The sequence below is a fragment of the Achroia grisella genome, unplaced genomic scaffold (genome assembly GCF_030625045.1).
Source record: "Achroia grisella isolate CSIRO2021 unplaced genomic scaffold, CSIRO_AGI_Agris_v1 utg1062, whole genome shotgun sequence".
Lineage (NCBI taxonomy): Eukaryota > Metazoa > Arthropoda > Insecta > Lepidoptera > Pyralidae > Achroia > Achroia grisella.
This window is the reverse complement of record NW_026712566.1, coordinates 89,286-105,706: the sequence shown is the minus strand read 5'-3', so window position 1 is coordinate 105,706 and position 16,421 is coordinate 89,286. Positions and strand designations below refer to the sequence as shown.

The following is a 16,421-nucleotide window of genomic DNA, read 5'->3' as shown; positions in this document are numbered from 1 at the left end:
GGTCAGACTCGACTGAAACTGTTTTTATATTATTTCAGTCAAGTATTTCATACAACTGGATTTATTTTACAAATTATTATTATCAACAAGTTTACTTGCAACAACCGTGTACAGTCAAAATAATGTTAAATTCAGTATTAATTCTTTAATGGAGGCCGCTTTCCCCTCTTGGGACAAAATGTATCCTAAGTTCAACAGAGGATCCAACCGATGTGAGTAATTCAAGTGTTTTAAATAGTTTTTTTATGATTACGTATATATAGATAGGTAGATAATTAATTAATTCTGATGACGCTTGCTTAGTGAATTGTTATCCGGAGTGAAGGGTGGGAATTAGGAAGAGTACGAAGTAATGTCCGCCCTTAGTGCACGGAAAAAGATGGAAACGAAAAAAACTGTATGGTTTTGTACCCTTGCCTTTACACTTTTCGGTAAAATATGGTACCTACTGCTATAATAATGTATCCTGGATGGATCATTTCACGATTATCATCTCGTTTGATAAACTGTCATATAGGCTTATCTATTTTAGTATACGACGTACGGAAATATGAACTGTACCTAATTATAATATAGATACTATTGTTCTCGTTTGAAAAAAGAACAAAATTAATTTAAAATTATAATATATTTATATTATTAGGATTTGGCAAATTGTTATTTTATTAGTCATTTTTTAATTACAGGTGAAACGTTCAAAACCATTTTCGGGATCACTTATGAGCAAATGCAAGAGAAAAATATAACGAGTTTTTACGAATCACTCAGTATAGATTTAATCACTAAGAATGGAAATATAAAATACAATATGACTGCTTCCAACCACTTGACTAAGTTATTAGCAAACGCAAATGAAATAATGGTTCTTATACACGGATTTCTGGAAAGTTCCGAGGGAGTGATGGTTCAAGGAATAGCTCCGGAGCTTCTTAAGAAAACGGGATATACAATTTTAGCGCTCGATGGAAGAAAAGTAATTAATCTAGAATATTTTCGATCTTCGACTTACGCTAGATTTATGGGTGAAAAACTTGGAAACTTTTTGGGAGACATTATAAAAGGTACCTCACACTAATTCTAACTTAAAATTTAGTAGTGTCAGTACGCACAGTTTTTAAGTCTTTAGTTTTATGCTTTCTGACTTAATTCTATGGTCAAAAACAATTATCAAATGAATATTTATCTACGTGATATGCCACTGCCATTATATCAAAAAGTAATATTTTCTCTCAATCTAGTCCTATAAACAATAGTCTCATATAAAATAAATACCAAATTACATATCAGCTAGTTAATTCTGAAGCAAGGTTACATCTACGTAAAAGTTTCCGGTTCTATTCTAATAGTACCTAAACATTAATAAATGTTATGTATTTATCTAAGAATATCTAATGTATCTATTTACTCCCGCTTAACTATGTATTTAATATAACGAATCATTCACTATACCTACTATAAACTATAGCATTTGAGATTTCTTACAGGTGGTCAAGATCCATCAAAAATCACCTTAATTGGTCACAGTTTAGGTGCCCACATCGCTGGTATTGCAGGGCAAAAGGTACAAGAGGTCACAAAAAAATCGATAGCCCGTATTGTAGCGCTAGACCCCGCTGGTCCTTGTTTTGGAAACGTGAGTGCAACGAACAGATTGGACAAATCCGATGCAGAATATGTGGATGTACTTCATACCAATGCTGGAATTCTGGGTCTATTAGAGCCAGTAGGTAAACTTATTTTTAATAATTTCTCTAGATATTTCGTGTGAATCTGTAATTTCTATTTCTATAAATTGTTTGGTATTCATTTCTTATTACCATTACGGTTATTATAAAGGATAAAGGATCCCTGTGCAAAATTTCATGTTTGTAATTCTTGAAGTTTTAGCGGATTATTAAGCAGGTTAATCATTTTGATAATCTTATCTTTCAACTCAGTTTTTGGTAACAGAATATTTTTTTATTATATCAATTAGGATATATGATTAGCAATGATCTAATTATTGCTAATCAATCATATTACTCCTAATTGATATAGAATATCAAGCATCAACTTTAATGCAAACATAAATAAATTGTATTGGTTTTCATATTTTTATTAATAAGAATATTAATATTATAAAAGCAAAATTTTATCACTGTGGACGGATAGATGATGATGATGATGTTTGTTATTCTTTCACGCAAAAACTAATAAATAGATTTTGATAAAACTTTACTGTAATATAACTTATACATTAGAATAACACATAGGCTACAAATTTCATGCGGGTGAAACCGCGAGTACATTTTTATCATCATAATTTTCATATATCGATTCCAGGTCATAAAGATTTTTACGCCAATGGTGGAAGATCACAACCAGGGTGTCTGCTATCTACTTGTGACCATACTCGAGCGTGGCAGCTTTTTGCTGAATCTCTCACTATGCCTGATAATTTTCCAGGTAAATTTAATTTCTTAAAATGTATCTTATATCGCTATTGGTATCATGTTTATATTATATTTATATAAACATAAATAATAATTCGAAACTTACTGTACTGAAGCAAAACGTATGGGTCTTGTTATCGCGGTAGCAATATATATGTATAAAAAAGTACGTATAAAAAAGTACAAAATTTATTTTCAATATTGGAGTACGATTGTGATTTTACTATCTACTTATACTAAACAGAGTTCCACGAGTATTGCCACTGGGTTTTTCACGTACTGTGTCCTTAATAGGGCTTGGGCTAATCATATTATAATACATATGAAAATTGACTCATTTTCATTGCCTATCCTATATTCCATTGTTTGGTGTCGGCGCAGTATAACATCCACTTCCATCAGTCCCTATCAAACACCACTCTACTTTTATGCATATCATCTTTTATGTGAAAATTTACTTATGTGTACGAAAAAATATATAGTTATATAAAGCGATGCAATTTTAAGTCATTTTTATCGAGACAACAAACTGAAGAACAAAACTTTAATTAACTACATATTTCTGTGTTCCTTTTCAGCTCGTAAGTGTGAAAACTGGACAAAATTCAAAGATGGATTATGTGCCAAAAACGAGGTCGCATTTACGGGGATTAATTCTAAACCTGGGAAGCCAGGACTTTATTTCTTTAATACAAAATCCTCGTCACCTTACGGATTAGGTTCAGCTGGCAGCGGATAAATAAAATATATTTTACATATACGTTACATTTTATTTAATGAAAAATAAAACATTATATTTCTATTATGGGCATCCGGATATGAAGTCGTCATTATATAGTCCCGTTTTTAGCAATGTTTTAACCCCAGGCTGCCTAAATGGGGTCATTTATACACCCCATACTCAAAATTCTTTGTATTTTTTGACACATGTGCATTAACATTAAGTAGCCTATTGCCACTTATTGTTATATATAGTTATTAAATTACGTATGGGTTACTTATACAATGCTTAATTTGATACGGAATAACATATTGGTGCTATAATTTTTTAAGCGTATGAATTTTAAATAACCTGACTGGTGCGCTACCGTCGTCTATGTACATAAACAGAACAACAAACATCATATTACTTAATAATAATAATAATACTTTTCTTTATTGTGCATATAAAACTAACAAAAGGCGGCCTTATCGCTCAAAGCAATCTCTTACATGCTTAATGGATTTTTATTTTGTTTAATCCCGCTACTGCGTGCGGAAATCTGACTTCCTCTACAGGAAGCGACTTTCCTCACTAGTGATTCCAATAACGCCGACCGTTATTGGATCTGCATCCATATTGCGACACGTATTTCATAGTAGTAGCATAATATATTAGTTTGGAAGCCTAGTGTTGATTGTTGCGCGACAAGACTTCTACCAAAATCACGTTATCAGGTGACATTGCAATTCCGAACGACTAAGATTTCATCTCTCCGACCGTATAATTTCACTGTGTAAAACAAGTCTAACGAAGCATCTTGTTTAGTTATATTTTATCGAATTGGGTGTTATCTCGCGTAAGTCCCTTTCGTTACTTAATGCATTTTTAATATGCTGTTTAATTCCGCTACCATTAGCATGAACAGATCTCGGATACAGCTTTGGACGCAGTTTGGAACAGAATTTGATCACTAATGGAGAAGGTCGTAATGCTTCCGGTAGCGTTTGTAGGGTATCTGCACTGTGGTATCACACATGCTAATGGTAACGGGTTTAATAAAAATGGTATAAATCCATTACGTAACCTGTTTGGCGACTGAAATTGGTGAGACAGAGATATCGCAGACTTTGTGTAGTTGTACTTCTGAATTTCAATGTACTAAGGAATATATTTTTATCTTATGTCACGAAATATTTTTTAAGTTTGAAACCTACTGTAATGAAATTCATCACAATGGGATAACTGATGCGCTTTAATGTGACGTCTCAAGGACTTCAATATTTTCATTCATGTCAAAGGAAAGCTAGCAAGGGCGTTTATAAGGGGCTTTTGTTTCCAGTACTCCATAACTCCTCATTCTTTAGACTGGAACACATCCATCTATTATAGGATAGAATCATTATACACAGATATTTTTAAAAATGTTTGTTATTAAAAAAGGTTAAAACCTGTAATAAGTTTCGGGAAATATTAAGTTTTAGCGGTTGTTATTATTTAAAGATACCTACTACAGAAAAGTGTGAAAGTAATGTCTCATGAGTAATTTGATAATTATATAATATAATAACTAATATATGCATACCAAGTTAAATATTACCAATTTAAAATAATAATAAATTATTGATAATATTCGAGATTAATAGTGAAAGACAAATTGAACATATTCGTTTATTTTAGAAATAATATTACATTACAGTTTCAACGTTTCAGCGATTCAATAGGTTAATGTCATTTAACATTGGTTTGTAATCTAACTATGCATACTTTAATTTAGATACGGCCATAGTCTGTTTCGGTTGAAATAACATCTTTCTCCTAGCATTATTATAATTGACAAAACATAAGAGAATCCTAAGAGGAAATACGGACTGGATACGTGTGTGAAATCGAGGCTGATGGGTGTTGTGCCTAGACAATCTGACAACGTGTTCTGAAGTGTCTGACGCAATGTAAATCGATTGATTAGACCCAATTCATGAAGTCGTGATATACTGAAAGAAAAAATAATTAATGTAGTTTTTTATGGATGATAATGGAAAGGTACACGCGCCTGTGCTTTATGCTGGCCGGTCAGCAATGGAGGTGGATAAGATGAACATAAACTCAGGTCAGTTAGCCCATCGCAACAAATTTACCAGGACTTTATCTTGTCAATCTGACATTGTACATTGCTAGTAATGGTGTCAACAGTCCACATAACTAATAACTCCTCCCGTATGTACAATTTAAAGTATCACATACTAGTTATTATGCGTGATTATGACTGTTTCTTTATGATACAATCTATCTTCACGACAAACATTCAGAGGTCCATTCAAACGTGAAAAAATAATAAATAGATACACAGCCACTTTATCTTATTTATGCTATTAGTATAAATTATAAATTAACACAAGGATTTTATTACTTAAATTTTCATGTGGTTAATAGGTATATAGCTAATATATAGTAAAAAACGTACCCGACTTTGAAAAGTTCTTTATATCTAAAATTCTTAGAAGATACGATATATTTCTTTAGATTCGATAAAACATCTACTTCTATGAGTTCGCATATTTCCTTGTTATTGAATTCTGAAAAGGAGGCAAATTGTTTGAACATTTCATCATACCAGAAAATTGTATATGGTTTCATTTCGATTGTTATCATTGTACTAGAGAAATGATATGAAAACTTATAAAAATACATTATTTTTGTAAATACGAGTACTTACTACTACACTACATACATCAAAACAAACATACAACAGACCAAATAAATTCTAGAAAATGTTTGTACTGTGCTAGAAATCGAATCCACGATCGGCGAGTAAAACGGTCTAAACCGCTGAAGCACCGTATATATGTATATATCACATAAATATTGTAAATATTACATAATATTATATTAACTTATCTATTTAACTTACTTTTATGGATTTCGCTATAAACCGTCGTGAAGTCAGAAAGTAGAGCGGTTTTGTTAGACCTCACTGCTTCTAATCCGACGGATACATTTATCCGCTCTAACGTCCCAAAATCGAGAGAGAGGGCAGTTTCGCAATCTGTCGTCTAAATTGATAAAATAAATATATTTCAATACTTGGGTACAATCAAACTTTTGGAATTAATACATATTACTAGTATCCATTTATAGTTCTCCAGGTATATGTAAGTAAGTTAATACGGAATTAAAAATAAAAATATCTTCACGAGATTTATCTCAGATGAGACAATCAGAGGCATTGTCAACTGTGGACGTCATGGTGAACGTAAACTTGATATGCCCACATTTCGCTCGGTATACTCGTAATAAGAGACGAGTTTACCACCGGGTCACAAATGGTTTGTTATCGGTTTTCCATCACTAGAGATTTAGTCAGAATCTAATAAATTGACTCATAAATCTTTTTGACAGGTTTGAACTTTATTGTTATGACATTTTGGACGAAGTTGTTGAGTCGACCACTAGTCAAATGATATACAGGATAAAAGGCATAACATGTTAGTGCCATGGAATGGTAACGCATCAGATTGTTTACCTTTTCAATTATATAAAAATAAATGTTACTCGTAATTGTGATGTTAAAAATATATTCGCATTTTTCAGTAGGTACTATTAATGAAAACGATCTCTCTGATTGAATATGGGTTTGAATTCTAATTGAAATTATTGAACTCCCGGATTGGTACTCAAACTATTAGACCAAGAGTAGACAGTACTAGATCACAGATAATAATGTAAAGTATTACACTAAGTGACTTTGTCTGTCTGTCCATAGTATTGTGTACATTCATCTACACTTACTGAGGGTGCTTGTTCACAGTATTAATAATAATAATCAATTACTTTACTATTGGACAGAAATAAAAAGTATGGATAGGTATAATATTCTAAGCAATAATTTCCTAACTTAAACATTTATATAAGCAAAGCCTCATTTTTGTTATGCGAATTTTTCTCCCTAGTAAATGTTATATTACTCTGAAATTGAGTTATAAATTAAATAAAAAAAAAACAATAATTCAACTATTACAATGTATACAAAAGGCATATATTAGTGCGTTTGACTTATTAATATTATATTTCCATAAATTAAACGTCTATTTAACCAATAGTACTGTACGTGTTTAGCACGGGAATAAATCGCAATAATCGATAATACAGATATGTAAAATTAATCTATTTAATTGTGCAAAGTATCTAAGGGACCACAATTACTTACATTTCCATGTCCTCGTACAATATTTTCCAACAAAACACACTTATAATCGCTTTCCCCCAAAGTTTCTAGATCCATATCGTAGTCCTCGTCTATCACAAGGCGTGAGAGCAGGTTGGATGTATAATACGAGTACACGATGAAGGAGAACAGAAGGAAAGTAAAGTATCCTATACGGCGAGATCTGAACACTGTTTCCACTGGAAATGCTTGAAGAAAACGTAAGCAATATTTGATTAATTTATAGTTTGAAGCGGGTAACATGAGAACTACTGCTCTGCTAATGATGCACAGAGAAAGATGTCGAATTAGAACATAGAAATATACAGTATAATGCATGTTCTTTTCTAAATGAATTCATTTTAACTTTGTTTTATTAAGTAATTTATATATATAGTAATAATAAATAAGTAGATTATATAGTAATAATGTCTTTCGCAACTAAAACAAACAAGCTTTTTAGTTTTATATATGCGAAAAAATGTACATGTGTATTTAGTGTATATAATATATTTATTAAAATTTAGTTATATAAGACATATAACTGAACTCTAGTACAATCCCTAACTAGTTTGTGACTAGCGGCAGGTATGTGTTGCTGTACAAATTTTTTATTTTTAATAATATTCTCATATAGATTCATAGATCTGAAATGGATCTGAATTAGATTATAGTAAACCTAAAACCGATAATAATAGATATCCAAATTGAATACTCACAGTGTTGACAACAACTCCCAATTGTTAATAAAACTTCTAGGAAGAAGCTACATTCAACATGTCTTCCAATGAATCGTCTTTCATAACATACCAATATGTAAAACACTAGCGTACACACAATACACATTATAAACAAGGAAAACCATAGAAGTGACGAGAATGGTTGCCAATAGAAATCACTCAATACCTGTATTTCGTATTGTCGCCGCAGAAGAAATCCAATCCTGTGGATTACAAATAAACACTATAATTCATTTACCATAGGGTTCAAATGAGCTTGCGGCACACTGGATGATATGTACGCAACTCCGGGCTGTGGGGAAAGTATTGTTACTAATGTGGACTGATGTCTCCATCGCTAGCAATATAGCACGTCAGGTTGGCCTTTGCACGGTTTTCCCTGGAAAACATCAAGATAAATTCCTAGTGAACTTGCCATGTGCTAACTGACCTGACATGATGCTCATCTTATCATCCCTGTTGGTGCCTTGCGGCTGCACCATTTCATTATCAAACATTAAAAAATCTCCATGGGATTGCAGTTGAGTTTTTACAGACGATTTTTTACTTTGTCTGCGTGAATACCTACCAGGTGAAATAGGTTTGTCACGTAACGTGATGTGCGTAATGCTAATAAATTTTAGAGGAGATAACTACCGCTTGCCATCACAAGAGCTGTAAACTTGTTTACCATTCTGTTTATATAAAAAAAAAACTTTGAGGCCTTTTAGGCAACTGCTCTTTTCAATATCATTTTATAAGGGGGAATGGAGGTTGCCAGTAATGGGAAACAGTAACACTCAATGTAAGTTCAACATTGCCAACTGACTATCTTTTTTTTTGTTTAGAATATTTAAAATAGATTTTTTTATGATTGTGCTACTTAAAAAATGCAGAATTAGTATAGAAAACTACCTTAAAAAAATATTTAAATTCTTTAACTTTACATAGAATAAAATAAAGTCGCTTTTTGTCTGTTCTCTTAAATCTGTTAAACTATGCAACGGATTTTAATGCAGTTTTTAACAATAGACAGTGATTCAAGAGGAAGGTTTATATGTATATTACAAGTACACCCGTACCAGCCGGGGCTGGTAGTTAGTAATATATAAATACAAACATTACTGGTTCTTTAAGCAAATACATATTATATATACAGCTTTATATTATTAATATTTTGTGCATATAAAAACTATATTTCATTAACAATTAAAACAATGGTACAATGAGAGCTATTCAAAACACTAGTGTGTAATGGCCTGGGCTAGATATTTTGAGTATGTTATTTAATTATGTTTTGTATATAAGTACGTACCTATGTTCGTACTTCCAATCTATAAGATGAATCTTGACGCCTCTTGAATAGGAACAAAAAATAATATCCGTGTTGTGTTTGCTATGACCTTAAGCAGCACATTAGTTATTTTTACTTAAGTACATCGATAATAACTAAATGTAACTTTTTATAGACATTTGTATTATTTATTGATTAAGTGAAAATAACATTCCAGTTCAAATTATTGACTGAATGCACATTTACTTAAAGCTGTAGTGTTAACAACAATAATCGGTAATAGATTGGATTCGCAGTAAAAACATCGATCGAACTGATTTTGGATTTCATATATTTTTACACACGTGATGGTACAGTTTAATATAATTACTTATTACCTAACTTCAACTGTCAAATTTGAACAACAAGAATTGTTCAAATTTGACAGTTGAAATTTTCTGATTAAATCCAAAATCTCCGCTGAAATGATATTAATAAAATAATATCATATACGTTATTATAATAAAACTAGCTACTCACCCCCGCTTCGCACGGGTATACATGTATTTATTATAACTACATATAAACCTTCCTCTTGAATTACTCCATCTATTGCGAAAAATGGTTGCGTCTTTTGAGATCTAAGTGAACAGACATCCGAAGCGACTTCATTCTATACTATGTAAAGATAGAAGCAATTATTAAAATATAATAATCGCAGCAGTTTTACAGCAGCAAATTCTGATATAAAAGCTTATTTTTGTTCTTTTAATTATATACTCTATTATGCACTTTTAAATACATTAATAATGTTAATTAGAAAAAATATTACCAAAGGACTTATCTCTAAAAGAATTCTAAGATCGGTAGGTGCAGAAAGTATAAAAATAAAATAAATGTTTGGATTACGTACCGCCATGAGAAAATAGCTTGTAATGGAAATACATTATCCAAAATCTCTCCTCTAATACTTATCGGTCTTGTGTAGATATCTACAGAGTCATTACGTAAAAGTAATAATGCATATGACTCCATATTTGGTTTAATAGGTACATATGAAATGCTGTAAAAAATATACTATTCAATTATGTATATATTATATATACATAGCTATTGTAAGGAAATGTTTTCTTTAATCTATTTACATTTCATGAACCTCTTGTCTATGAATGATATTGAAAACCGACAAATGTAAATTACGGTACAAAGTAAATATATGAAAATTATTGCTCGTATTAATATATTATTGCTCTGCTAAGTAAGTATAGTTTAGATTTCCATAATAGTTATAGTTTCACAATGTTATTTATGCCTATAGAAAACAGATGGTTTCCACCAAGTGGCCCATCAACTTGTTACCATACAAGCATTTTTTTAACTGAACGAACCAGTGTACAAAAAACCTTCAAGGTTACTTGCTACTTAAAGTACAGCAGGCGCTATGAACATTGAAATCTTATATTATTTTGTTTGGTATTGCTGTACACGACGGGCAATCTTGTAAACATATGTAACTGGCTGACACCGCAAACATTGTTTAGCCATATAATATATAAATCGTTATTAAAAATAGGTGTTTATGGTAAAAGGGTGAAAATTTAGGGTTGCGCGTATTTTTAATGGCGAACCATAAAAAATAAGAAATAATGTCAGAAACATTTAGGGGTGGGACACCCTTATCATTAAGGGGTATAAAAAATAGATGTTGGCCTATTCTCAGACCTACCCGATATACAAAAATAGGTATTTCATAAAAATCGGTAAAGCCGTTTCGGAGGAGTTTGGTAACAAACACCGCGACACGAGAAATTTATATATTAAATCTAAAATCATTAACAAGTTGCAATCGAATTAAGTAAGTAAAGATTAAGAGATGAAGATAAATTATTATTTTAAGGAAGCAAAGTTACTGCCAGTCCGGATTTAATAGTATCATTTGCGTGGATAGGACCTTTTTTATTACTTGGAGAAAATCCCTCATGGAGACCTGCCCGCACCGGGGGAGGCAAGCGGGTACTGTGAGACTATAGAACCTATTTCTACCGCCAAGCAGCTTACTTTGTAAGCTTTGTTTCAATTAGAGAGTGAGATATGGTAGTTACATTACAACATCTTATTCCTCCGGAATAGCAACGCGTGAGGGTACATTGCATATACAACAGGTATATGCAATGTGCGTGTACCTATAAGTATTATATTATTATTATACATAAGTAGATATAGAGGTGGCTGCGTCCGCCTAACTAACAAGTTAATAAATCAGTGCGTAACAGACCGTCTCTGTGTTTACTTGTCTGCCCTGTATACAACAGTACCACTGGCTTCACATCATGACTTGATGGCTATGGTGATATTCTTGTTCTACATATACATAAAATATATCTAGATTAAATAATTCACGAGCTAACAGTTTGTTCAGCAGGATTTGAACCCGCATCAGGTCTTGTCAATTTCTGTGCCAGCTCACTTGTTACCCCGACTAAACCAATGAGCTTTTGTATATCAATTTGTCAAGATCCAACAGATCGGATTAAGAGATCAGGTGCTATATTGTGTAGTGCCACACATCAGAAACATAGGCCACGTGATTTGAAATTCAAACATTGTACTATTCCCAAGGCTTTTCCATTGTACATCGAAAATAATATCTTACACTGTATATAAGGCAATATTAATTGAAGTATAAATTAAAAAAAATTTAATTAATAAAAAAGTTAAGGACATAGCAATATGGCAGATTTATATATACCTACATATTTACATTTACCTACATATAGCCATTTTAATACTAATATTATAAATCTGAAAGTATGTAAAGCCTGAACGGATTAATTTTATTAATTTCATTTTGACATCAAAGTATCAAGGATTATATAGAGCCCAGGGTCATAGATCAGGTGAACTATGTATATGTATAATAGCTATATATAATATACATAGCAAACAAAATTTACTTCACGTAAAATATCATTAAGATCCGTCCAGATAGATATAGATACTTCAGAATTAATAACATTAGTATGGGTGTATATAGTTAATTCATTGTATTTAAATTTTATGATTCTATTAATGACTTGTATTTTAATTTAAAATCAAGAACAATGAAGAATTCTATTATAATGTTAAGACGTAGACTTACTTAAACTTGAACATATCACGTAGTACTTCAATGGTCATGCAGCCGTATAGACTGTGTCGCCACGTGGGATCGAATCTGATTGCATCACGATCGGAGTTATCATCACAATCGTGTAATGTGGCCACTTTGATGACGTCATTCATATCGATGGAGAATCTAAATATATCTAATAATACAGGATCCATAATTTTAATAACATTTTCTTAAATATAAAGTTAGGAGAAAAATTTATAAAAGAAATATTATTTTTATCCAATTTATTCAGAAAAGCACAAATTAACTGATTGTGTTCAAATGTTATTTGATAAAAAAAAGCAATTAAACACTCTAATAGTTAAGATGAGTTAGGTTTTAGAGAGAACAGCTAGTTGCAATATTTATTATATAGGTACTTATATATATAATTATATTCCTGCATTCATAATTATACATATATGAGCCATTAATTAACAAAGCACGTTCATTATAATTTAATTTTAAAGCTGTGCTTACTTGTGCTATATTTTACTTCCATGTAAATAATAAACACGAAGACGTGCGACACAGAAAACGTTCCAGAAAGTTCTGTGAATATATGTAGTATCAGTTTTGATACTCCAAATCTTTTAATATGTTTACAATGTTGTTTAACATTGTATGTATATAAAATTAGTAAATAATGTTACTATATTGAAAACACAGCCAAGCAAGCCAGTATAATGATATAATAATATTTACATCGGAACCAAAGTCCTTAATTTGTTTGTTACTTAATTTCTTCGTCAGAAAGTTTACCTGTGCTCAATGGTACATTTATTGATTTTTAACTAGTTTCAATTGTCAGAAGTTCTACATTCATTGCATTTTTTATGTTAAGGAATATTATTATTATTAGTAAAACCACGTCGATGACTCTGTCAACGGATGCACTAAAAAGTTAAAATTATATATTTATACAAGTTGTTTATTGCCTCAGAACATACAATATAAAATTAATAAAAATAAATATCAAATATCTTTGGTATATATAATATTTTTCAAATGTATGAATTTACATCTAGTTGGTTACTTAAAAATTGAGATGACATATTTAACTAAATAATACATAATGGCGTTGAAATTTCTTATTCCTAAAAAATTCTTGTGTCGGTATTCACTTCGCACTGGTGCCACAGTATTTGGGATACTTATGAGTGTAAGTTGATAATAAGAAAGAATTGGTACTTCTTCAGTATTGTATATGTATGTAGCTGACCCGCGTAACTAGGTCAGCAGCATACTTACTTGATTTATATAATATCTTTTTAAATTATAGCTTATGTGTTATTCTGATGTATAAGCTATATGACTGTAAAGTTGTCAAAATACGTACAGCAGTTTTTGCGCGAAAGAGTAACATCCATCCATCTGTACAAACTTTCGCGTTTATTACATTAGTAAGATTACATTTAAAAATTATTTGTATAAATATCGATGTACATATAACAAAAAAACGTGGAAAATAGCAATGTTCAATTTTTCTCCACCGACAATATAATATACTACTACGAGCGCGTTTTAATCACAGAAAAAAGAAGTCTTAAATTATGAATGAATATTAATTTATATTCATATTCTTCTATATTTCATGATTAAGGTTTATTATAAAGCAATTTCAAATTGATGTCAAAATAAACTTTGAACATCAAAGAAAATTGCAATTGAAAACTGTTGCATTGAAGTACTTACTTTGCAAATTGACATAAAATACAAATATTACTGTTTTATATCTTCTACAAATGAAATATTAACATCTATATAATTATTTTGCAGTGTTTAATGGTAGTGTGCTCTGTAGGAACATTAATTCAGGTTTTGTCCATGGACAGTTGTTTGACCTGCGACCGGTTTCCCTGGAGAAATGCTTATAGTTTCAGTATAACCGCTGTTCTGTATTCTCTAATTATGCTCGCTGTTAACCTTTGGTTCATTTGGGGAGTTACGAAGGTAAATAATACTTAGATAAATTAAAACAGATATCTTATGACGACTCCTTTTCATTTATGTTGAAAGTTACTCTATTATTTTATAAATTAAATTGACTGCGCGGTTAGTATTGAATATTCAATTTGTACCTACTACATATTCCAAAGATGAAAGACAGTTATTGTATAACATTGATATTTTAGTATATGAATTATATTATATCTAGTTTATAAAAACTCAAAGTAAAAGTTATTTAATTTAAAGTGAATGGCTAAAACTGGGTTAGTACAAATAATTTATTTCTACTTTTATTTTATTTAGAAGTTTTATCTATATATTATGTGAATAAATTTTCTAAAAGTGTAGGTAATAAATGTTTCATACTCATACTACACCTATTTACAAATCTAGAATTCGTTGTAATTAATACAAAGAATTCTACAATTGTAAATAGATTCTATGTTATAATGAAATAAATAAAGTAAAAGTACAAATAAATTATTTGTACAAATTCTGTTTTTGCGTAGGTGTAGCATAAGTTTGTAAAAAACAGAGTTTCTAAACTTACACAACTTTAAACCTAGTATTATTAAAACAGTCAATAAAAACTAGTATTATTTTATTATTTTCTTTATATGTTGGTATTTAAGGTATTTATAATATGGGCCAATGTTGTTATATAATTGATATTAAGTTACCTGTAAATAATAAATAAAGAATAAAATAATATTATGTTCTTCTGTTTACCTTTCTTTCAATAGTATTATATCACTTTCACTTTTTAAGATGATATTCTTCATATAATTATGTTTCAGGAAAAAGCGTCTGTGGTGCTAAGCTGGATTGTAATTACAGCGACTTGGATGGTCCAATCATTATGTTTGGTAACCATACTGCTATGCATGTATAGCAAGGAAGCAAATTTTTTTTCGTGGTTATTTAGTACTATTTTTACTATGATTGGCTTTGGTGAGTAGGTAACCTTAGATATAGGTATATTTATATATTTATAATGATGACTTTAGATATCATTGCTAATATAAATCCAATTATCTGTATCTACGGATTTTAATATAATTTGACATGGTAACGGAAACCAAATATATATATATATATATATATTTTTAAGTATAAAAAGCACATGTAAGTACTTGTTTATAAGCCAAGAAATCTGGTATCTCCGTAATTCTATTCAGGTATATAGACAAGACAACAATAATTATTTTCCATCAGGTACCCACCTGCCCAGCTTTCAATTTCATATAAAAATATTTAATATCCATCGCTTATCGCCAAAGCCCGTAATAACTGTGAGGTTGTTACTGTATATTATTATTTGAAATAGGATAGACATAATGCTACTTCCTTCTCCATCACATATACCTACTATGTCAAATATCATACGTACCTATATATAAGTATATACTTATTAAGTAAATAAATTTAACTATAAGTGGTAAGTGTAATGTATGAAATAAAAAATTAAAATGATTTTTGTTAATAGAAATCATTCATATGAATCTGTAATATTATATTGTTTGTGTTCTTTCAGGGATACTTTTGTACGGTTTTCTGATCGGTTACGGATATTGGTTAGAGTTAAAGCGCAAACGGAGGATATCCGGACCGGATATTCGTGAATAAATATTACTTTTCATTGAAATATTGTATTTATCCCAGTATTCTCTCTTAGTTTGGGCTCTGTTTTCGTATATTTCACTTATATCAAATACATCTACATTAAATAGGAAACATCTAGATCAATACAATCGCACGACCAGAAAAATAAATGTTTGCAGTGTACTGAAATTAAATAAGCTGTTAGATAAATGATATAAATTATTATCGGTGCCGTTAAATTTTCTTTCTTAATTTTACTGTAAGTCATTATCTACCATTTTCGTAAACCTAAACACTTTTGATTCTTAAATTAGATCTCACTTTGATCCCAAGAATAGTAAGAATGATTGTGTACACAAATAACAGAAAATTATTCATAAATTATATATT

The 16,421-nt window shown here is 30.5% G+C and overlaps 3 protein-coding genes across 3 annotated transcripts; 2 read left to right on the top strand and 1 right to left on the bottom strand.

The window, feature by feature from the left end:
• The first annotated feature begins 133 nt into the window (after positions 1-133).
• On the top strand, positions 134-3,171 carry LOC131855619 (phospholipase A1 VesT1.02-like). Its single transcript, XM_059206912.1, has 5 exons — positions 134-212; positions 687-1,061; positions 1,485-1,727; positions 2,323-2,445; positions 3,011-3,171. The coding sequence occupies exons 1-5, from the start codon at positions 149-151 to the stop codon at positions 3,169-3,171; spliced, it is 966 nt and encodes a 321-aa protein (XP_059062895.1). The 5' UTR covers positions 134-148.
• A 1,729-nt stretch (positions 3,172-4,900) lies between these two features.
• Positions 4,901-12,610, bottom strand: LOC131854449 (uncharacterized). Its single transcript, XM_059205568.1, has 7 exons — positions 12,468-12,610; positions 10,242-10,391; positions 8,179-8,279; positions 7,340-7,545; positions 6,044-6,185; positions 5,597-5,708; positions 4,901-5,126 (listed from the first exon to the last, which is right to left on the bottom strand). Exons 1-7 carry the CDS (start codon positions 12,608-12,610, stop codon positions 4,901-4,903), a joined length of 1,080 nt encoding a protein of 359 aa, XP_059061551.1.
• Positions 12,611-13,501: 891 nt separating this feature from the next.
• LOC131855528 (uncharacterized) lies at positions 13,502-16,413 on the top strand. Its single transcript, XM_059206806.1, has 4 exons — positions 13,502-13,641; positions 14,259-14,432; positions 15,227-15,380; positions 15,964-16,413. Exons 1-4 carry the CDS (start codon positions 13,555-13,557, stop codon positions 16,053-16,055), a joined length of 507 nt encoding a protein of 168 aa, XP_059062789.1. The 5' UTR covers positions 13,502-13,554; the 3' UTR covers positions 16,056-16,413.
• Positions 16,414-16,421: the final 8 nt, after the last annotated feature.